Genomic DNA, 24681 nt, shown 5'->3' with positions numbered 1-24681 from the left:
TTATACCTTTCTAAGAATATGTCCATTTCTTCCAGGCTGTCCATTTTATTGGCATAGAGTTGCCTGTAGTAGTCTCTTAGGGTGCTTTCTTTTTCTGCGGTGTCTGTTATAACTTCTTTTTCATTTCAAATTTTATTGACTTGAGTCCTCTCCCTCTTTTTCTTGACGAGTCTGGCTAATGGTTTATCAATTTTGTTTATCTTCTCAGAGAACCAGCTTTTAGTTTTATTGATCTTTGCTATTGTTTTCTTTGTTTCTATTTCATTTATTTCTGCTCTGATCTTTATGATTTCTTTCCTTCTGCTAACTTTGGGTTTTGTTTGTTCTTCTTTCTCTAGTTCCTTTAGGTGTAAGGTTAGATTGTTTATTTGAGATGTTTCTTGTTTCTTGAGGTAGACTTGTATAGCTATAAACTTCCCTCTTAGAACTGCTTTTGCTGCATCCCATAGGTTTTGGATCATCGTGTTTTTATTGTCATTTGTCTCTAGGTATTTTTTGATTTCCTCTTTGATTTCTTCAGTGATCTCTTGGTTATTTAGTAACGTATTGTTTAGCCTCCATGTGTTTGTGTTTTTAACGTTTTTTTCCCTGTAATTGATTTCTAATCTCATAGCGTTTTGGTCAGAAAAGATGCTTGATATGATTTTAATTTTCTTAAATTTACTGAGGCTTGATTTGTGACCCAAGATGTGATCTATCCTGGAGAATGTTCCGTGCGCACTTGAGAAGAAAGTGTAATCTGCTGTTTTTGGATGGAATGTCCTATAAATATCAATTAAATCTAGCTGGTCTGATGTGTCAGTTGAAGCTCGTGTTTCCTTATTAATTTTCTGTTTGGATGATCTGTCCGTTGGTGTAGGTGAGGTGCTAAAAGTCCCCCACTATTATTGTGTTACTGTCGATTTCCTCTTTTATAGCTTTTAGCAGTTGCCTTATGTATTGAGGTGCTCCTATGTTGGGTGCGTATATATTTATAATTGTTTTATCTTCTCCTTGGATTGATCCCTTGATCATTATGTAGTGTCCTTCCTTGTCTCTTGTAACATTCTTTATTTTAAAGTCTATTTTATCTGATATGAGTATTGCTACTCCAGCTTTCTTTTGATTTCCATTTGCGTGGAGTATCTTTTTCCATCCCCTCACTTTCAATCTGTATGTGTCCTAGGTCTGAAGTGGGTCTCTTGTAGACAGCATATATATGGGTCTTGTTTTTGTATCCATTCAGCGAGCCTGTCTTTTGGTTAGAGCATTTAAATTCATTCACATTTAAGGTAATTATAGATATGTATGTTCCTATGACCATTTTCTTAATTGTTTTGGGTTTGTTTTTGTAGGTCCTTTTCTTCTCTTGTGTTTCCCACTTAGAGAAGTTCCTTTAGCATTTGTTGTAGAGCTGGTTTGGTGGTGCTGAATTCTCTTAGCTTTTGCTTGCCTGTAAGGCTTTTGATTTCTCCATCAAATCTGAATGAGATCCTTGCTGGGTAGAGTAACCTTGGTTTTAGGTTCTTCCCTTTCATCACTTTAAGTATATCATGCCACTCCCTTCTGGCTTGTAGAGTTTCTGCTGCGAAATCAGCTGTTAACCTTATGGGAGTTCCCTTGTATGTTATTTGTCATTTTTCTCTTGCTGCTTTCAATAATTTTTCTTTGTCTTTAATTTTTGCCAATTTGATTACTGTGTGTCTCAGCATGTTTCTCCTTGGGTTTATCCTGTATGGGACTCTCTGCGCTTCCTGAACTTGGGTGGCTATTTCCTTTCCCATGTTAGGGAAGTTTTCGACTATAATCTCTTCAAATATTTTTTCAGGTCCTTTTCTCTCTCTTCTTCTGGGACCCCTATAATGTGAATGTTGTTGTGTTTAATGTTTTCCCAGAGGTCTCTTAGGCTGTCTTCATTTCTTTTCATTCTTTTTTCTTTATTCTGTTCTGCAGCAGTGAATTCCACCATTCTGTCTTCCAGGTCACTTATCTGTTTTTCTTCCTCAGTTATTCTGCTATTGATTCCTTCCAGTGTATTTTTCATTTCAGTTATTGTATTGTTCATCTCTGTTTGTTTGTTCTTTAATTCTTCTAGGTCTTTGTTAAGCATTTCTGGCATCTTCTTGATTTTTTTTTTTTTTTTTAAACAGAAGGGCTCTTTTTTTTTTCTTTTTTTTTTTAATTAATTAATTTATTTATTTATTTTTGGCTGTGTTGGGTCTTCGTTGTTGCACACGGGCTTTCTTTTAGTTGCGGTGAGTGGGGGCTACTCTTCATTGCGGTGCGCAGGCTTCTCATTGTCGTGGCTTCTTTTGTTGTGAAGCATGGGCTCTAGGCATGCAGCCTTCAGTAGTTGTGGCACGTGGGCTCAGTAGTTGTGGCTTGCAGGCTCTAGAGCTCAGGCTCAGTAGTTGTGGCACACGGGCTTAGTTGCTCCGCGGCATGTGGGATCTTCCCAGGCCAGGGCTCGAACCCGTGTCCCTTGCATTGGCAGGCGGATTCTTAACCACTGCGCCACCAGGGAAGCCCCATCTTCTTGATTTTTGCCTCCATTCTTTTTCCAAGGTCGTGGATCATCTTCACTATCAGTATTCTGAATTCTTTTTCTGGAAGATTGACTATCTCCACTTCATTTAGTTGTTTTTCTGGTGTTTTATCTTGTTCCTTCATCTGGTACATAGCCCTCTGCCTTTTCATCTTGTCTATCTTTCTGTGGATATGGTTTTGGTTCAACAGGCTGCAGAATTGTAGTTCTTCTTGCTTCTGCCGTCTGCCCTCTGGTGGATGAGGCTATCTAAGAGGCTTGTGCAGCTTTTTTTTTTTTTCCTTGATCGAACTTAACTACACTCTATTTTTTAAATTGTTTTTAAAGAGGCAGCTTTTGTTTTTATTGAGCAGCACTGTGTTGTTTTTTATTTATTTATTTATTTATTCATTTTTGGCTGCATTTTGTCTTTGTTGCTGCACGCGGGCTTTCTCTACTTGCGGCAAGCAGGGGCTACTCTTTGTTGTGGTGCATCAGCTTCTCATTGCAGTGGCTTCTCTTGTTGTGGAGCACAGGGTCTAGGTGCACGGGCTTCAGTAGTTGTGGCTCGCAAGCTCTAGAGCGCAGGCTCAGTACTTGTGGCACGTGGGCTTAGTTCCGCGGCATGTGGGATCGTCCCGGACCAGGACTCGAACCCCTGTCCTCTGTGTTGACAGGCGGATTCTTAACCACTGTGCCCCCAGAGAAGCCCTGTATTTTCTTTTTTGATATTTTATGCTTTGAGTTTTTGCTGCTTTCTATCTTATTTAGTTATAGTTAGTTTTTATTCCCCCCATCTTTCTTATATTCTGATTATTGCTATTTGGCTGCATCAGCAGAGTTTTTTTCTATTTCTAAATCAGTATTCACATTTTTTCTATTTGATTGACTCCTTTATGTGTATGAAATAGCCCTCCTTATTCCATTTAATGCTCTTCACCTTGAATTTTATTTTGTTTGCTATTAGTATTACTGCACTGGCCTTCTTTGTGTCATCATTTGCTTGGTGTAACATATTCCCTGTCTGTATATTTCCAAATTTTACCAACTTTCTGGCCTCTGACAGTTCCTTAAAAAATTGTCATTTGTTAATAGCAATTCTCATTTTCCAGCACAATTACTAGGTTATTGCAGGTTGGGGGCTTGTTTGTGTTTTTTGTATTTGTACAAAATTGTATTTAGATCATTGGATTTGGGGCTGTCTACCACTGTGACCTAATCTAATTTTTGTTTCTTTTTGTTATAATAATGGTCATATCATTCATAGTCTAAAATGTTTACATTTATTCAGTGAATGAAAACTAAAAGAAGGTGTTATGTCTTATTCAAGAAAGAAAATTCTAATTTTGCTGTTTGATGTTTCTTTATTCCACTATTATCATTCTTCTAATGTAGATCAGAGAGAGAAGCTTGAAAATAGAGAAAACTGGGAATCAGATACTCATAAATTAGGTCACATACAGTGTAGACAAGAATAGAAAAGATGTCTGCTAAATAATTTCTCTACCATGAAGCATCTTATAACATTGTCTTTGCCCTGCCTGCCGACAACTCTGGTTTAGGGTCTAGATGTGGAACATAATTCAGATGATGTAATTATTACACATGATTCAAATCTCAAAAGTTCCAAAAGGATATGTGAGGCAACCAGTGCTGCCACTTTCTTATGTATCATTTCAGACAGGTTGTTTACTGGCAAACAGGTACATTTGGGGGCAGGGGGCGCTCAGACGGGTGCGAACTGTGAGGAAAATTATGGCATGGTTTAAAAATCTCTAGAAAATAGCCAGTGAGAAATATTTATTAAAATCCCATGCAGATAGCACAGGGAGATCAGCTCGGTGCTTTGTGACCACCTAGAGGGGTGGGATAGGGAGGGTGGCAGGGAGGGAGATGCACGAGGGAAGAGATATGGGAACATATGTATATGTATAACTGATTCACTTTGTTATAAAGCAGAAACTAACACACCATTGTAAAGCAATTATACTCCAATAAAGATGCTAAAAAAAAAAATCCCATGCAGAGTACTCTTACAACCCATTAATAAGGAGACAACCCCACTTACAAATGAGCAAAAGATTTGAATACACATTTCACCAGAAAAATATATAGGAATGGCTAATAAACACATGAAAATATGCTCAACATCATTAGTCACTAGGGAAATGCAAGTTAAAACCACAATGAGATACCACTTCACACTCATTAGGGTGGCTGTAATCATAAAGAAAACAGTAAGCATTGGCAGAGTTATGGATAAATAGAAGCCGTCATACACTGCTGATGGGAATCTAAAATGGTTTGGCCACTTGAAAAGTGTGGCAGTCACCTAAAGTATTAAACGTACAATTATTATATGACACAGCAATTCCACTTCTAGGTATCTATCTAAGAGAAATGGAAACATGTCCACACAGAGACTTTCACTTGAATGTTCATGGCAGTATTATTCACAATAGCCCAAAAGTAGAAAAATGCAAATGTGTATCAATTGGTGAATTAATAAACAAAATGTGGTATACCCTTACAATGGAATACTGTTTGGCGATAAAAAGGAACAAATTGATGACACATACTCTAACAGAGATGAACCTCAAAAACATTATACTAAATAAAAGTAGCTAGACACATAAGTCCACATATTCTGCTTATAATAAATGTACAGAAAAGACAAATTCATAAAGACAAAGTAGATTCATAGTTACCTGAGGCTGTGGGTAGGAATTGGGATTAACTATAAAGGGTTCTTTTAGAGCACAAGGGATCTTTTTAGAGTGATGAAAATGTTCTAAAACTGGAGTATTGTGATGCTTGGTAAGTTTATTAAAAATCATTGAACTGTACACTTAAAGTGGGCCAATTCTGAGATATGTAAATACCTCAACAAAATTGTTTTGTTTGTTTTTTTAATTTTTTTAGTCCTAGGATAGAAAACTGGGGAAGGTGTCCAGCAACTATGGGAATAAGGAAACTAGATAGGATTATTCTTTCAAAGGAAGAATAATCTCTCTGTTCTCAGTGTTAGCAGTAGTTTTAGATAGTGATCAAAGAACACAGACAGGCCTGTCGCCTAGGATCAATGAAAGAATAAAGGGAAGTAAATAAGTAAAGAAAATAAAGATAGTAAGTGTTAAATATTACTTTGTGCTCTAGAGTCAGACTGCTTGGGTTGTGATCCCAGCTCTGGCTCTGCCATTTACCAGGTATGTGACCTAAAGCCAGATACTTATCATCTGTGCCTCCTCAGTTTCTTCATCTGTAAAATGGGGATAATAATAGTACGTGCTTCGTAGAGTTGATGTAAGGATTAAATAAATCAATAGATGCCAAGTGGTTAGTGTATAACAAACGTTAGATTTTTTTTTTAACTGATAATTATTTTCATCATTATCACCATCATCAGTTGGGCCTGGCAGTCCTGCAGGCCTACTGTGTTTCTCTGGATCCCCCATTCTCTCTCTACTGGAAACGACTATTTCTGATGTCTACTAATCTTCGTCCTTCTAATAATTTCATCTCCTCCTTCACAGAGAAAACAGTAGCTATCGTCAGAGCTCTCTCTCCTTCCTACCAGGAAGCATTCTGCCTTCCTTCCTGTGCTTTGGATTTTCAGCTCCTGCCTTCTCAGGAACTTTGTACTCTTACCTCGTTTCTCTCACATATTTATCTTCTTTCTCTTCTGTAGCATCTTTTCATTGGAATTTAAACATGCTCAAGTCTTATCTTTAAAAATAGAAAATGAACTTTCCTCAATTCCACCTCTCCCTGCAACTGTTCTTCATCTGTCCCCTTCCCGTCCTCATTGTCTTTTCCTAATCTTCACTCCAAAGGTGTTTCTAGACTCCAAGTCTGTATTTCCTCCCCACCATTCACACACACCAGTCTAGTCTCTACTCTCATAGTTTCACTGAAATGGATCATTGCTGACTTCCATATTGCTAATTGACATTTTCAGTCTTCATCTTCATATTTTCCACATTACTGAACACTGTTGCTTGAAATATTATACTCTTGGCATCTTTTTTGGTTCATACACATTCCTTAAGACATATTTCACTTTTCTCTTTATTTTCTCTCCCTCCCTGAGACCATCTTATTTATGCTTAGGGCTTCACTCACCATCTGTATGCTTTTGGCTCTCAAATTCATTTTTCTAGCCCTGAGCTCCAGACTCCTAAATCTGTGTACCTACTCTGCATCTCTACTTAGTTGTCTTAAAGTCACTTTAAATCCAACATATCCAAAGCATAATTAATGATCTTCTCCTCCTAAGTCCTCCTTATGAGCCCCACATCCTCCAAAATACCCTCATTCTCCTTTAGTATTACCTATCTCTGTGAATGGTACCATCATTACTCAGTCGTGTGAGCTAAAGAACAGAGGAGTAATTCTTGACACCAGACCTCTTCCTCCACTCGCCATATCCAATCTATCATGCAGTCCTTCAGATTTACCTCTGTCTCCACTGCTTTTATCTCCATCACTGCTTCCCTAGGTGTAAAGTACCATTATCTAATACTTACTTTAAGACATAGTCTCCAAACTGGTCGCTTCTCTTTCCTACCTACTTAGACCATTTTAAATTTGACTTAAAAAAATCAAAATACATGCACCTTTTCCCATTAGTATTACTGGTATTAGTTATGTGAGGGCAAGAGTGCCATCTGAGAATCACACTAAATTCAGTAAAATCAGTAAGTTTTTTGTTTTTGTTTTTGTTTTTACCATCTTTCTGTTCTACTCTTCACACTGTAGTTCTTTGATGTTCTAGAGCAAGCCATGTTTCCTCCCAGCCCAGGTTCTTTGCACATGGTCTTCTGTTTACCTAAAACCTTCACCTTCTATCCCCATCCCATTTCCTAGGACTCCTGTTTGTATTTAGATCTCAGTTCAGACAAGGCTTCCTAAGGGAGCTCTTCCCCCCAAGTCCCCACAACGTATGGCGTCCCTCTGGTGTATATCCTTACAGCGCCCTGTACCCTTCTTCAGAGTACTTGTCAAAGTTTTAACTCTATTGTCATCTCTCTCATTATTTGATAGTATCCCTGACTAGACTGAAGCTTGAAGAGTGCGTTGAGCAGTGTCTGGTTTTGCCAGCGCTGTATTCCCCAGCACCTAGTGAAAGTAACCAACGTGGCAGATACTCAGTACTCTTATATTGACGTCTTCAATTATGTTAGTGTCAAATCTTGGTGGATTTAGTGGTTTTTGATTCATTTTGTCTCTAGATTGATTTTGTATTCTCTACTTTTGTTGATTTTGTTGAATTTCGTAGTGTAACTTTCCCATGGTGATATTTTTTCTTCTGTTTCTGAATTATTGGGACTACCTCTCTTTTGCCTGTATATAACTTATACTAGTTTATTGATGGAAATATTGGTAAATTATTAAGTCAGATCTTAAATGGTCTAGGAAAGCTTTATGTTTAAAGAAATTCTAGTGGAAGCCATTTTGTAATACAGTTTTCCACTATTATGTCAAATTTTTTAAAGTGTAATTTTTATTTTTGCGTTATCATTTTCCTAGGGTAGGCACATTTGTGATTGTTTCTATAAAAGATAATGGAAAAGTTATTTTATTTCTTTGATTCTGCAGTGATATTTTTTCAAAGTGACTGCTTTGTACTGGATATAATCTCTCTTGAAATGACTGCTTTTACTGGATATAATCTGTCGTTTTCATTTTACATAGCAGATGGTGGCTACATTAGAAAAGGATTTTGGTTTTTTTCAGATGAGAAACTTAAGAACTTATCTGTTGGTTTCATATGACTTTTATTAGCAGAAGATGTATATATATATTCTGTGTATAAACATAGTTATACAGAAGGTGTTTTTAAGCTTAGGTTAATAGTTTAACTGTTATACTTGCAGCTCTAGTAAACGCCAGAGCCATGTGACCTTGCGGAAAAGACAGTTATTTGTTCTAGTTGGGTTATATCCCTGATAGTGATGTGAGCACAGCTGGTGGAGGATGGTGTTTCTGTGAGTCTCAGAAAATCCTTTGTCTTGTGTGGCTCTAATGCTCGAGGGACACACTTCACTTTCCTTTTACCGAAATAGTCGACAGTCAACCCTGCTGGAGCTGATGAAGTATAAAGTGCAGTTCCATGCTTTTGTAAACCTGTATAATTGAGGCATTCAAAGCTTTAAAGCAAGAACGAAGGAAAGCTCTGGGCTAAGAAAGCATACACCATTTTTGTATGTAATGATGTTAACTCCATATTAACAGAGGTCATCTCAGAGCAAGCATGAAGCCGGCTCACATGAAGCTGAGCGACAGAATGAAAGTCAAGGAGTGGCAGAAATCAACATGGCAACTTCGGGTAGTGGTCAGGTAAATAAATTATTTTATTAATTTTTTTTCCAATTAACTATTTAAATATTTAAAAAGGAATACAGAGTGAGATGATTCTCAGAAAGATCTGTAAATCTTATCTACTTTCTTAGTCTTGAATGGATATCTCCAGAAGAATTCAGTACCAAAATGCTATGTCATTTTTCTTTATTATATCTAACAATAATGCTTTCAAAATGTCTAAGTATATCTTATAGCTCTAAATTGTGTGTCTCTGTTTTAGCCTAAAATGATTAGCGTGAGAAGAATTTTTTTGAAAAATAAATACTGAGCTGCATTTTGGTCATATGTGATTTGACCTAGTTATTATTGCTTGCATTTGAATAGGTTTGCTCTTTCTCTGTGGCATTCTTTGCAAAGACATTTTTATGTTTTTCAAAAATGGTCATAAGAACTTATAGTTCTTGTTTTATGTTGTACTTCAAGGTTACATAAATCTAGAAATTCAAATCCTATCACTGAAAAAGATGATTCTAATGCTCATACCAACTAGAAACATAGCCTAATGATGTTTACTATTGTCATCTTTAGCAAAATTACGGAAGTCAATTTTGTTTTTTTTTAATGTAGAACTATTATCTTGTTATGTTGCTATCAGTCTTCTATTAGAGTTTTATTGGAATGCATCCTACTATGACAGTATTTTTCTTTGGAGTGTTCTGTATTCTCCACATTTTTTTAATGAATATTTTATGTTGTAAATGAATCATTTTTTTAAATACAATTTCACTAAGTTAATTTTAAGGAAATTTTCTTACTGTTGATATAAAATATTCCCTTAGTGTCTGTAGGTTACTTTTAATGATACTATTTATTTTAAAAGAGCCTGCTTCTATTAGTTCATTAAAATTTAAAGCTTAAAATGTCTCATACTTGAGTACTTAAATTTATTTTACTGAGTTAAAACAAAAAGATAATTCATTTTAATATTACTGGTGAGCACTGTAGTGGAGAAAACTCTATAGATGGTAAATTAGGGAAATTATATCTAAATAGCACATTTGGGTTATTTCTTTGTGTATTGTTTAGGGAATTCTTTGGGAACATTATGTGTTCCTACACATATGTAGAAAGAAAAAAAGTTCTGTCTTTTTGATAGAAAAAAAAAATTGTTTGCTTAGGATTAGACCCACTATTAGTGCTTTGGGTTGTATTCCAATTATTATATACTTTAACGCCTCACCTATCCAATAAGCTGGATATTCATTAAAAAAAAATCGGATCCCTATTACACTTCTTACATCAAAATTAATTCTAAGTAGATTAGATTTGATGTCAAAAATGAAAACTATTAAAAATACCAAAAGATAAGAAAATGAGGGTAGAATTTTTATAATCATGCAGTGGGTAGGAAACCATAAGAGAAAGGAACAGTAGGTTTCATATAAAAATGTAAAACTTCAGTATGCCATAAAATCATAGCAAAGTTACAAGATCACATTAATGATGCTACAGCTACTCCCAGATCCTAATGTAGATGAGTGATATATATCTGTGGGACTGTGATTCAGTTATGCCAAGATTCCTTTAACCTGTCTTAATAGGATCTACCCATGTGACAACCGCTTGGGGTTTGTTCATTTGCTTTGTTTTATTATTTGCTCCAGAAACAAAAAACATTGACACTAATTAAAAATGAAAATAATCTTTTTGACTCTCTCAGGATCACAGTAGCATGATCTACCAAAGCTGCTATCCTGGTGCCCTTATCTCTACCACTTTGTGGAAATTCATTCTACCTCACCTGGTTTCCTGCCCACATCCACTCTGCCGGAATGATCTTTACATGAGTAAATCACCCTCTTTGTAAAATCCTTTGTTGGCGTCCCTTGGTTCTTAGAATAAGATAACCCTTTATTGTGACCTATATAATCTGGCTCCTTCGCAACATGTTAGCTTTATGTCACACTTTGCTCTCAGCACTTCTGCCGCGCTGACCTTTCCTGGGCTTTCTCCTCTGCAGCCCGCACACCGTCTGCTCCTGTTCCATGTAGTGCTCTTCTCGTCCCACTCCACTCAGTTAACATCCGTTTGTGTGTGTCTGAGCTTCAGCATGACTTTCTCAAGAGGCTTGAACTCTCCGCATCCCATTATTAAAGGCTGTCCTAGCTTGTTCTTCTCCTTTGCAGACCACATTTGCAGTTTTATGTTTATTTCTGTGATTATTTCTGTTTTCCCCAGTAGATTGTAAGCTCCAGAAGGACAAAGATCCTTTCCAGTTTTATCCATTTTTATATCCCCACAATCCCTGATAAATAGTAGATAACAACAATAAATATATGTAGGTTGGAAGGAATGACTAACATCCCTTCTAGAAATAAGGTTTCTTGACCTGTGATTAATCTCCCCTGGAAGTTAAATGAAAAGAGAAAGCTAAAAGTAAATTATACAGATCAGATCCCTGCTTGCTTAGTATATAACTATGTGTGTAATTCATTTATGAATTGATCCTCAGCTTTTCTGTTTAATGTTTAGAACCAGATCTCTAGTGATATAACCAGTAAGTAGTAATGAACTTCAACAACGAGTGGGAAAGAGAGAAAATGGTAGGAGGACCTTTTCTGCTGCTAGTAATGTGTTTTTAAACCTTTTATTATGGAAAATTTCAAATATATACAGAGGCAGAGAGAATAATGTACATGTACCCTATCTACATGTACCTATTATCTACATGTAATCTACATGTACCCTATCTACTTGCCCTCCCATTTTATTTTTGGAAAAGATCCCAGCCATCATTTCTTGCGTAAATACTTCACTGTGCATTTCCAAAAGATACGAACACATTTTGGGGGGACTTCCCTGGTGGTGCAGTGGTTAAGACTCCATGCTCCCAGTGCGAGGGGCTTGGGTTCAATCCCTGGTCAGGGAGCTAGATCCCACATGCATGCCACAACTAAGGAGCCCATGTGCTGCAATGAAGACCCGGCACAACCAAATACATTTTTTAAAAAAAAGAATACTTTTTTTTAATTGAAGTATGGTTGATTTACAATATTGTTACTTCCAGGTGTACAGCAAAGTGATTCAGTTATACATATATTTTTTTCCAATTCTTTTCCCTTATAGGTTATTACAAGATATTGAATATAGTTCCCTGTGCTATACAGTAAATTCTTGTTGTTTATCTAATTTATATATATGGAGGTGTATATCTGTTAATCCCATACTCCTGTTTTATCCCTCCTTCCCTTTCCCCTTTGGTAACCATAAGTTTGTTTTCTGTGTCTAAGATTACTTTTTTTAAAATTGAAGTATAGCTGATTTGCATTATTATGTTAGTTTCAACTGTACAGCAAAGTGATTCAGTAATTTTTTATTCAGATTATTTGTATCTGTTAATCCCATACCATTAATCTGTCCTTTTCTCCTTCCCCTGTGATAACCATAAGTTTGTTTTCTGCGTCTATGAGTCTGTTTCTGTTTTGTATATAGATTCATTTGTATTATTTTTTAGATTCCCCCATATAAGTGATATCATATAATATTTGTCTTTCTCTGTCTGACTTGCCTCACTTAGTATGATATTCTCTAAGTCCATCCATGTTGCTGCAGGTGGCAGTATTTCATTCTTTTTTGTGGCTGAATAAAATTCCATTGTATCTTCTTAAACTGATCATCTGTTGATGGGCACTTGGGTTGTTTCCGTGTCTTGGCTGTTGTAAATAGTGCTGCTGTGAACATTGGGGTGCGTGTATCTTTTTGAATTAGAGTTTTCCTCTTTTCTGGATTTATGCCCAGGAGTGAGATTGCTGGATCATATGGTAGTTCTATTGTTAGCTTTTTAAGGAACCTCCATACTGTTTTTCACAGTGGCCGTACCAATTAACATTTCCACTAACAGTGTAGGAGGGCTCCCTTTTCTCCACATTCTTTCCAGACTTTTTAATGATGGCCATTCTGACCGGTGTGAGGTGATACCTCATTGTGGTTTTGATTTGCATTTCTCTAATAATTAGCGATGTTGAGCATCTTTTCATGTGCTTGTTGGTCATCTGTATGTCTTCTTTGGAGGAATGTCTGTTTAGGTCTTCTGTCCATCTTTTGATTGGGTTGTCTGTTTTTTTGATATTAAGTTGTATGAGCTGTTTGTACATCTTGGATATTAACCCTTTGTCAGTTGCATCATTTGTGCATATATTTTCTCCCAGTCCGTAGGTTGTCTTTGTTTTGTTGATGGTTTTTTTGTTTTTTGGTTTTCCTTTGCTGTGTGAAAGCTTTTAAGTTTGATTAGGTCCCATTTGATTATTTTTGCTTTTATTTCTTTTGCCTTGGGAGACTGATCTAAGAAAATATTGCTATAATTTATGTCTGAGAATGTTTGCCTATGTCTTCTTTTTTTTTTTTTTTTTTTTTTTTTTTTTTTTTTTTTCAAACATCTTTATTGAAGTATAATCGCCTTACAATAGTGTGTTAGCATCTGCTTTATAACAAAGTGAATCAGTTATACATATACAATATGTTCCCATTTCTCTTCCCTCTTGCATCTCCCTCCCTCCCACCCTCCCCATCCCACCCCTCTAGGTGGTCACAAAGCACCGAGCTGATCTCCCTGTGCTATGCGGCTGCTTCCCACTAGCTATCTATTTTACATTTGGTAGTGTATATATGTCCATGACACTCTCTTACCCTGTCACATCTCACCCCACCCCCTCCCCATATCCTCAAGTCCATTCTCTAGTAGGTCTGTGTCTTTATTCCCATCTTGCCACTAGGTTCTTCATGGCCTTTTTTTTTTTTTTTTCTTTTTTTTTCCCTTAGATTCCATATATATGTGTTAGCATACTGTATTTGTTTTTCTCTTTCTGACTTACTTCACTCTGTATGACAGACTCTAACTCCATCCACCTCATTACAAATACCTCCATTTCATTTCTTTTTATGGCTGAGTAATATTCCATTGTATATATGTGCCACATCTTCTTTATCCATTCATCTGTCGATGGACATTTAGGTTGCTTCCATGTCCTGGCTATTGTAAATAGAGCTGCAATGAACATTTTGGTACATGACTCTTTTTGACCTATGGTTTTCTCAGGGTATATGCCCAGTAGTGGGATTGCTGGGTCGTATGGTAGTTCTATTTGTAGTTTTTTAAGGAACCTCCATACTGTTCTCCATAGTGGCTGTATCAATTTACATTCCCACCAACAGTGCAAGAGTGTTCCCTTTCCTCCACACCCTCTCCAGCATTTATTGTTTCTAGATTTTTTGATGATGGCCATTCTGACCGGTGTGAGATGATATCTCATTGTAGTTTTGATTTGCATTTCTCTAATGATTAATGATGTTGAGCATTCTTTCATGTGTCTGTAGGCCATCTGTATATCTTCTTTGGAGAAATGTCTATTTAGATCTTCTGCCCATTTTTGGATTGGGTTGTTCGTTTTTTTGTTATTGAGCTGCATGAGCTGCTTGTAAATCTTGGAGATCAATCCTTTGTCAGTTGCTTCATTTGCAAATATTTTCTCCCATTCTGAGGGTTGTCTTTTGGTCTTGTTTATGGTTTCCTTTGCTGTGCAAAAGCTTTTCAGTTTCATTAGGTCCCATTTGTTTATTTGTGTTCTTATTTCCATTTCTCTGGGAGCTGGGTCAAAAAGAATCTTGCTGTGATGTATGTCATAGAGTGTTCTGCCTATGTTTTCCTCTAAGAGTTTGATAGTGTCTGCCCTTACACTTAGGTCTTTAATCCATTTTGAGTTTATTTTTGTGCATGGTGTCAGGGAGTGTTCTAATTTCATACTTTTACATGTTCCTGTCCAATTTTCCCAGCACCACTTATTGAAGAGGCTGTCTTTTCTCCACTGTATATGCTTGCCTCCTTTATCAAAGATAAGTTGACCATATGTGTGTGGGTTTATCTCTGGGCTTTCTATCCTGTTCCATTGATCTATATTTCTGTTTTTGTGCCAATACCAAACTGTCTTGATTACTGAAGCTTTGTAATATAGTCTGAAGTCAGGGAGCCTGATTCCCCCAGCTCCATTTTTCGTTCTCAAGATTGCTTTGGCTATTCGGGGTCTTTTGTGTTTCCATACAAATTGTGAAATTTTTTGTTCTAGTTCTGTGAAAAATGCCAGTGGTAGTTTGATAGGGATTGCATTGAATCTGTAGATTGCTTTGGGTAGTAGAGACATTTTCACAATGTTGATTCTTCCAATCCAGGAACATGGTATATCTCTCCATCTATTTGTATCATCTTTAATTTCTTTCATCAGTGTCTTATAATTTTCTGCATACAGGTCTTTTGTCTCCTTAGGTAGGTTTATTCCTAGATATTTTATTCTTTTTGTTGCAATGGTAAATGGGAGTGTTTTCTTAATTTCACTTTCAGATTTTTCGTCATTAGTGTATAGAAATGCAAGAGATTTCTGTGCATTAATTTTGTATCCTGCTACTTTACCAAATTCATTGATTAGCTCTAGGAGTTTTCTGGTAGCATCTTTAGGATTCTCTATGTATAGTATCATGTCATCTGCAAATAGTGACAGCTTTACTTCTTCTTTTCCAATTTGGATTCCTTTTATTTCTTTGTCTTCTCTGATTGCTGTGGCTAACACTTCCAAAACTATGTTGAATAATAGTGGTGAGAGTGGGCAACCTTGTCTTGTTCCTGATCTTAGTGGAAATGGTTTCAGTTTTTCACCATTGAGGACAATGTTGGCTGTGGGTTTGTCATATATGGCCTTTATTATGTTGAGGAAAGTTCCCTCTATGCCTACTTTCTGCAGGGCTTTTATCATAAATGGGTGTTGAATTTTGTCGAAAGCTTTCTCTGCATCTATTGAGATGATCATATGGTTTTTCTCCTTCAATTTGTTAATATGGTGTATCACATTGATTGATTTGCGTATATTGAAGAATCCTTGCATTCCTGGGATAAACCCCACTTGATCATGGTGTATGATCCTTTTAATGTGCTGTTGGATTCTGTTTGCTAGTATTTTGTTGAGGATTTTTGCATCTATGTTCATCAGTGATATTGGCCTGTAGTTTTCTTTCTTTGTGACATCTTTGTCTGGTTTTGGTATCAGGGTGATGGTGGCCTCGTAGAATGAGTTTGGGAGTGTTCCTCCCTCTGCAATATTTTGGAAGAGTTTGAGAAGGATAGGTGTTAGCTCTTCTCTAAATGTTTGATAGAATTCGCCTGTGAAGCCATCTGGTCCTGGGCTTTTGTTTGTTGGAAGGTTTTTAATCACAGTTTCAATTTCAGTGCTTGTGATTGGTCTGTTCATATTTTCTATTTCTTCCTGGTTCAGTCTCGGCAGTTTGTGCATTTCTAAGAATCTGTCCATTTCTTCCAGGTTGTCCATTTTATTGGCATATAGTTGCTTGTAGTAATCTCTCATGATCTTTTGTATTTCTGCAGTGTCAGTGGTTACTTCCCCTTTTTCATTTCTAATTCTATTGATCTGAGTCTTCTCCCTTTTTCTCTTGATGAGTCTGGCTAATGGTTTATCAATTTTGTTTATCTTCTCAAAGAACCAGCTTTTAGTTTCATTGATTTTTGCTATTGTTTCCTTCATTTCTTTTTCATTTATTTCTGACCTGATCTTTATAATTTCTTTCCTTCTGCTGGCTTTGGGGTTTTTTTGTTCTTCTTTCTCTAATTGCTTTAGGTGCAAGGTTAGGTTGTTTATTCGAGATGTTTCCTGTTTCTTGAGGTAGGCTTGTATTGCTATAAACTTCCCTCTTAGCACTGCTTTTGCTGTGTCCCATAGGTTTTGGGTCGTCGTGTCTCCATTGTCATTTGTTTCTAGGTATTTTTTGATTTCCCCTTTGATTTCTTCAGTAATCACTTCGTTATTAAGTAATGTATTGTGTAGCCTCCATGTGTTTGTATTTTTTACAGATCTTTTCCTGTAATTGATATCTAGTCTCATAGCGTTGTGGTCGGAAAAGATACTTGATACGATTTCAATTTTCTTAAATTTACCAAGGCTTGATTTGTGACCCAAGATATGATCTATCCTGGAGAATGTTCCATGAGCACTTGAGAAAAATGTGTATTCTGTTGTTTTGGGGTGGAATGTCCTATAAATATCAATTAAGTCCATCTTGTTTAATGTATCATTTAAAGCTTGTGTTTCCTTATTTATTTTCATTTTGGATGATCTGTCCATTGGTGAAAGTGGGGTGTTAAAGTCCCCTACTATGATTGTGTTGCTGTCAATTTCCCCTTTCATGGCTGTTAGTATTTGCCTTATGTATTGAGGTGCTCCTATGTTGGGTGCATAAATATTTACAATTGTTATACCTTCCTCTTGGATTGATCCCTTGATCATTATATAGTGTCCTTCTTTGTCTCTTGTAATAGTCTTTATTTTAAAGTCTATTTTGTCTGATATGAGAATTGCTACTCCAGCTTTCTTTTGATTTCCATTTGCATGGAATATCTTTTTCCATCCCCTCACTTTCAGTCTGTATGTGTCCCTAGGTCTGAAGTGGGTCTCTTGTAGACAGCATATGTATGGGTCTTGTTTTTGTATCCATTCAGCCAGCCTGTGTCTTTTGGTGGGAGCATTTAATCCATTTACATTCAAGGTAATTATCGATATGTATGTTCCTATTCCCATTTTCTTAAATGTATTGGGTTTGTTATTGTAGGTGTTTTCCTTCTCTTGTGTTTCTTGCCTAGAGAATTTCCTTTAGCATTTGTTGTAAAGCTGGTTTGGTGGTGCTGAACTCTCTCAGCTTTTGCTTGTCTGTAAAGGTTTTAATTTCTCCATCGAATCTGAATGAGATCCTTGCTGGGTAGAGTAATCTTGGTTGTAGGTTTTTCTCCTTCATGACTTTAAGTATATCCTGCCACTCCCTTCTGGCTTGCAGAGTTTCTGCTGAGAGATCAGATGTTAACCTTATGGGGATTCCCTTGTGTGTTATTTGTTTTTTTTCCCTTGCTGCCTTTAATATGTTTTCCTTATATTTAATTTTTGACAGTTTGATTAATATGTGTCTTGGCGTGTTCCTCGTTGGGTTTATCCTGTATGGGACTCTCTGTGCTTCCAGGACTTGATTAACTATTTCCTTTCCCATATTAGGGAAGTTTTCAACTATAATCTCTTCAAAAATTTTCTCAGTCCCTTTCTTTTTCTCTTCTTCTTCTGGTACCCCTATAATTCGAATGTTGGCACGTTTAATGTTGTCCCAGAGGTCCCTGAGACTGTCCTCAGTTCTTTTCATTCTTTTTTCTTTATCCTGCTCTGTAGTAGTTATTTCCACCATTTTATCTTCCAGGTCACTTATCCTTTCTTCTGCCTCAGTTATTCTACTATTGATCCCATCTAGAGTATTTTTAATTTCATTTATTGTGTTTTTCATCATTGCTTGGTTCCTCTTTAGTTCTTCTACATCCTTGTTAAATGTTTCTTGCATTTTGTCTATTCTATTTCCAAGATTTTGGATCATCCTTACTATCATTATTCTGAATTCTTTTTCAGGTAGACTACCTATTTCCTCTTCATTTGTTAAGTCCAGTGTGTTTTGAGCCTGCTCCTTCATCTGCTGTGTGTTTTTCTGTCGTCTCATTTTGCCTATCTTACTGTGTTTGGGGTCTCCTTTTCACAGGCTGCAGGTTCGTAGTTCCCGTTGTTTTTGGTATCTGTCCCCAGTGGCTAAGGTTGGTTCAGTGGGTTGTGTAGGCTTCCTGGTGGAGGGAACTAGTGCCTGAGTTCTGGTGGATGAGGCTAGATCTTGTCTTTCTGGTGGGCACTTCCACGTCTGGTGGTGTATTTTGGGGTGCCTGTGGCCTTATTTTGATTTTAGGCAGCCTCTCTGCTAATGGATGGGGTTGTGTTCCTGTCTAGCTAGTTGTTTGGCATAGGGTGTCCAGCACTGTAGCTTGCTGGTCGTTGAGTGAAGCTGGGTCTTGATGTTGAGATGGAGATCTCTGGGAGATTTTTGCCGTTTGGTATTACGTGGAGCTGGGAGGTCTCTTGTGGACCAGTGTCCTGAAGTTGGCTCTCCCACCTCAGAGGCACGGCCCTGATGCCTGGCTGGAGCACCAAGAGCCTTTCATCCACACAGCTCAGAATAAAAGGGAGAAAAAAATAGAAAGAAAGAGGATAAAATAAAATAAAATAAAGCTATTATAATAAAAAATAAGAAAAAAATTATTAAGAATAAATGTATTCAGAAAAAAAATTGTTTTTAATTTTTAAAAATAGATTTATTAATTTTTTATAGTAAAAAATAAGAGAAAAATTATTAAGAAAAAAAAATTTTTTTTAATTTTTTAAAATAAAAAATACGAAAAAACTTATTAAAAAATTTTTTTAATTTCTAAAAATAGAAAATAAGGAAAAAATTATTAAGAAAACATTTATTAGGAAAAAAAAATTTTGTAAGTTAAAAAACAAAAAAAACACACGGACGGACCTAACCCTAAGACTAATGGTGGAAGCAAAGCTATACAGACAAAATCTCACCCAGAAGCATACACCTATACACTCAAAAAAAAAGGAAAAGGGGAAAAATTAGTATCTCCTGCTCCCAGAGTCCACCTCCTGAATTTGGGAGGATTCGTTGTCTATTCAGGTATTCAACAGATGCAGGTACATCAAGTTGTTTGTGGAGTTTTAATCCGCTGCTTCTGAGGCTGCTGGGAGAGATTTCCCCTTCTCTTCCCTGTTCGCACAGCTCCTGGGGTTCAGCTTTGGATTTGGACCCGCCTCTGCGTGTAGGTCGCCTGAGGGCGTCTGTTCCCCGCCCAGACAGGACGGGGTTAAAGGAGCAGCTGCTTCGGGGGCTCTGGCTCACCCAGGCCGCGGGGAGGGAGGGGTACAGAGGAGGCGGGGCGAGCCTGCGGCGGCGTGACGTTGCACCAGCTCGAGGCGCGCAGTGCGTTCTCCCGGGGATGTTGTCCCCGGATCCCGGGACCCTGGCAGTGGCGGGCTGCACAGGCTCCCGGGAGGGGAGGTGTGGAGAGTGACCTGTGCTCACACACAGGCTTTTTGGAGGCGGCGGCAGCAGCCCCAGCGTCTCACGCCCGTCTCTGGGGTCCGCGCTGATCGCCGTGTCTTGCGCCCTTCTCTGGAGATCGTTTAGGCGGCGCTCTGAATCCCCTCTCCTTGCGCGCAGCGAAACAAAGAGGCAAGAAAAAGTCTCTTGCCTCTTCGGCAGCTGCAGACCTTTTCCCGGACTCCCTCCCGGCTAGCTGTGGTGCGCCAACCCCTTCAGGCTGTGTTCACGCCGCCAGCCCCAGTCCTCTCCCTGCGATCCGACCGCAGCCCGAGCCTCAGCTCCCAGCCCTGCCGGCCCCGGCGGGGGAGCAGACAAGCCTCTCGGGCTGGTGAGCTCCGCTCGGCGCCGAGCCTCTGTGCGGGAGTCTCTCCGATTTTCCCTCTGCGCCCCTGTTGCTGTGGGATCCGCGCTGATAGCCGCGGCTCGCGCCCTTCTCTGGAGTTCGTTTAGGCGGCGCTCTGAATCCCCTCTCCTTGCCCGCCGCGAAACAAAGAGGCAAGAAAAAGTCTCTTGCCTCTTCGGCAGCTGCAGACTTTTTCCCGGACTCCCTCCGGGCTAGCTGTGGTGCGCCAACCCCTTCAGGCTGTGTTCACGCCGCCAGCCCCAGTCCTCTCCCTGCGATCCGACCGCAGCCCGAGCCTCAGCTCCCAGCCCCGCCCGCCCCGGCGGGTGAGCAGACAAGCCTCTCGGGCTGGTGAGTGCTGGTCGGCGCCGAGCCTCTGTGCGGGAACCTCTCCGCTTTGCCCTCCGCACCCCTGTGGCTGTGCTCTCCTCCGTGGCTCTGAAGCTTCCCCCCTCCACCCCCCGCAGTCTCCGCCCGCGAAGGGGCTCCTAGTGCGTGGAAACCTTTCCTCCTTCACGGCTCCCTCCCACTGGTGCAGGTGCCGTCCCTATTCTTTTGTCTCTGTTATTTCTTTTTTCTTTTGCCCTACCCAAGTACGGGGGGAGTTTCTTGCCTTTTTGGAGGTCGGACGTTTTCTGCCAGCGTTCAGTGGGTGTTCTGTAGGAGCAGTTCCACGTGTAGATGTATTTCTACTGTATCTGTGGGAAGGAATGTGATCTCCGCGTCTTACTCTTCCGCCATCTTCCTTCTTCTCTCTCTGCCTATGTCTTCTTCTAGGAGTTTTATGGTGTCATGTCTTATATTTAGGTCTTTAAACCAATTTGAGTTTATGGTGTGATGGAGTGTTCTAACTTCATTGATTTACATGTAGCTGTCCAGCTTTCTGAACACTACTTGCTGAAGAGACTGTCTTTTCTCCATTGTGTATTCTTGCCTCCTTTGTCAAAGATTAATTGACCTTAGGTGTGTGGGTTTATTTCTGGGCTCTTTATTTTGTTCCGTTGGTCTATATGTCTGTTTTTGTGCAAACACCATACTGTTTTGATTACTGTAGCTTTGTAGTATTGTCCGAAGTCCCAAAGCAATCTACAAGATTTAATGCAATTCCTATCAAAATGCCCATGACATTTTTCACAGAACTAGAACAAATAATACTAAAATTTATATAGAACCACAAAAGACCCAAAATTGCTAAAGCAATCCTGGGAAAAAATGACAAAGAACAGTTTTTTAAAGTGCATAACTACAGTGCCATTATTACACTGCCAAAGAAACTAACAGTAATTCCTTAGCAGCATCAGATATCTAGTCAGTATTCAAATTTGCAATTGTTTCATAAATGTCATAATTTTTCAGTTTATTTGACTCTGGTCAGATAAGGTTCGTGCACAGAGATTGGTTAATATGTCTTTGAAGCCTCTTTTAATCTATAGGTTTCCTCTTTGTCTCTCAGTTTTTTGCTCTATGTTTGTTGACTAACCAAAGTTATTTGTTTTCTAGTGTTTTCCATAGTCTGGATTTTGCTGATAACATCTCCACGGTGAAGTTTGACATGATCCTCTATCTTCTGTATTTCCTATAAATTGGTATTTAGATCTAGAGATGTGATCAGATTTGGTTTCAAGGCCCCCCCCTCCTTTTTGGGACAAGACTTTTTCATAGATGGCATTGTGGTCTTCCATTAGGAAGCACAAAATGTCTGGTTTTCTCTCTTTTTGTGGTATTAACAGCCATTGGTACTTAATGCCTAGCTCCATTAATTCATTAGGGGTTACAAAATTAGCTATAGTATTTCTATAAAGAGAAACTTCTCCTTATCTACTGTTTGACTACTTCCAGATACAGTTTGTATGAAAAAAAGGCAAGGTGAGGGGAGTGGTTGCTTCTTCCCCCTCATGTCAAGTTTCATAGTGAGTTAGAGACTGTTGCTACCTTTATGGTGAACCCTTTCGAGTCACTTTGTAAAGTGAGCAAGCAGAGGATAGAAGAGGGGTTCCAACCCAGCAAGTGTAATTGAAATTGACTGTATCCCAGCTATGCTGATTTAACTGCCAGGCATAGTCCTTCCAGGGTCCCTCAGCAAACATTTGAGTGCCTGTAATGGCAATGGATATTTAAGGGTGAATAAAGGGGAATCAGAAGATAGATGCTTGATTCTAATATGTAGTGAAAAGGAATTGTATTTACTTGGAGGGGCCGCCTCCAGACAGTTCATCTTATCCCCACCTCTCTGCTCCTTAGCCCTTTTTTTTTTTTTTTTCCCTTAGCCCATTTTTCACTCTGCTGTTAACTTTCTCCCCCACCCCTTTTACCTCTGCTGTTAACTTTCTCCCCCACCCCTTTTACCACCCCTTTATATTATCTATAAAATAGATAATATAAAACTCATCACTGTTCAGGATCTGTTTACTGAGGATCTGCATTATGCCAAGACTGTTCTCAACCCTCGGGTGTGGTGGTGGGCTAGGTAGATGCTACCTTGTCCTCAAGAAACTTATCATCTAGAAGTAAGACAGATGAGCATTTTCCACAAAGTGCGTTAAGTAGTATGAAAGGGCAAGTACGTAGTGCTACAGCACTTAACCTAGTGTTGGGGTGATTTTCATCCTAGAGGAAGTTACAAATTAATTTATTCTGACACCTTAAGAATGATTGGGTAAATTAGGTACAGTAATCTAGGTGAAAGATGATGGTGGCCTTGGGGGTTAGGGAAGAAATGATAGATGTGAGAGAGTCATTTAGTCAGCAGATATCTGAGTATCTGAGAGGATTTAGAAACTATAATCCATAAGGGTTAGTGTTGGATGCGAGGGCTGAGGAGGAAGGAGAAGTCAAGAATGACTTCCAGGTTTTTGTCATAGGCAGCTACAAGGATGGTGATACATTTCAGTGCTAACACTAGATGAGGAACAAGTTTGTGAGGGAAAATAATCTAGTTTCAAAAATGTTAAGTTTCAAGATGTTAAGTCTGAGACAATGAAGCAGAAATGTCAAGTAGGCTGTTAGATAGTGGGTTTGGAATCAAAGGAAAGGGTGAAAAATGTGATAATTAAAGGTATGGGAGATTTTTATATCCCCTGTGATTATAGAAAGAGAAGATGAAGACCTGGGCTAAAAAATCCAAAGCAAGGGAATAACATTGTTGTTCCAAAAGAGGAAATAGTTAACAATATCCACCATTGACTGTAAGGACTTGAAAATTTTCCTTTAGGTTTCACCAGAAAAAGAACTTCAGTGCTGATCTTGGCAAGAGCCATTTCATTGGCTTTCTTCTCTACCATGTGATTTTGGAGTGAGTTGAGGTTTAAATTGGAAGGTTAAAAAGTAGAAGAGAGCAATTTTAGCTAACTCAGAAAGTCTGAGTGTGAACTGCCCAAGAGAGAAAAGGCCATTAACTGACACAGAGTAGAGATTTGAGAGAAAATTGAGAGATTATTTTTCTTTTTATAAAATAGAAGAGATAAGCATATTTGAATGGTAATGGGAAGGAGCCAGTAGAGAAAAAGATTGAAGGTCCAAAAGAGCAAAGAGAAATGGGGAGGGAAAGGATCTAGAGCACACATGAAGGGACGGGCCTTAGATAGCAGAAGGGGTGCCTCTGAAGCAATAGCAGGAGGAGATGGAGATGGGTGTGGAGGCAGGTAATTTTGTCAGTTTGGTAGCAGCAAGTTTGAGGGAGTTTTGTCTGATGGCTTCTATTTCTCTGCAAATTAGAAGGTAAAATTATTTGTGGTAAAGGAGACATATCCAAAATAGCCACTGTGAGCAAAGAAGGGAGAGCTGACTAGGGAAACACAAGGATTACAGATGGAGGACTAAGGGCCCAGGTGTATTGGTGACCATAAATGTTACATGGGCAGCACCCTGGAGAATTGTGTGATATTCTCACATGCTCAAATTTCTCAAATACTGCTCAGCAGTCCATATTAGGGTGTAGAGAAAACAGACAGTTGGATTCATCTACAATTGCAATGTTTCCAGGCAGGTGGGATGGAATAGCCATGGGGCAAAGATATTGAAAACTGACAAAAGAATTACGGAAGTGATGGACCACGAAAAAATTCAAGGTGGAGTATGTAGCGACATTCATGCGCTGGACATTCCAGTCATTTTAAAGACACTTTCTTGGGGAAGGTTAAAGGAGATTGCCAGAAGAATAGGTTTTCAGAGTTACCACAGGATAACTAAATGCATTATTCAGAGATGGTACATTTTAGGGTGATGGAAATGGTCTAGGATACAGCCATAGATGTCAGTGACTAAAATGGAGTAGAGGAGAAAAACGTCACTGAAGATACCAGAGAACTGAGAGACCACGGTTTTGAATGGGGCATAAGTTACCCAGAATGGTGGCAGTAATTGAAGTAGAAGGTCAGTGACCCTTGTGCCAAAGTTGTTTAATGATTGAAGACAGTGATTGAGTGGTTAGTAGGTGATAGCACTGGGGAAAGGGAAAAGTGATTATAACACAAGGAGATTTGGGGCTATTACCGGAAGGTGGAGAAATAATAGT

At 38.5% G+C, this 24681-nt stretch overlaps 1 protein-coding gene across 12 annotated transcripts in view; it reads left to right on the top strand.

Annotated features, from left to right (window-relative positions):
* The window catches only part of APC (APC regulator of WNT signaling pathway), a 144226-nt gene that overhangs the window by 88964 nt on the left and 30581 nt on the right, over positions 1 to 24681 (top strand). For all 12 annotated transcript variants that reach the window (XM_057539018.1, XM_057539007.1, XM_057538998.1 and 9 more), the window contains one exon: positions 8738 to 8842. In XM_057539018.1, coding sequence (XP_057395001.1) covers positions 8738 to 8842 — 105 coding nt within the window. The remainder of the gene's footprint in view (positions 1 to 8737; positions 8843 to 24681) is intronic.

Source organism: Balaenoptera acutorostrata, chromosome 2 (assembly GCF_949987535.1).
Source record: "Balaenoptera acutorostrata chromosome 2, mBalAcu1.1, whole genome shotgun sequence".
NCBI lineage: Eukaryota > Metazoa > Chordata > Mammalia > Artiodactyla > Balaenopteridae > Balaenoptera > Balaenoptera acutorostrata.
The sequence above is the reverse complement of the archived record's forward strand: the minus strand, read 5'-3'. Positions and strand labels throughout refer to the sequence as shown.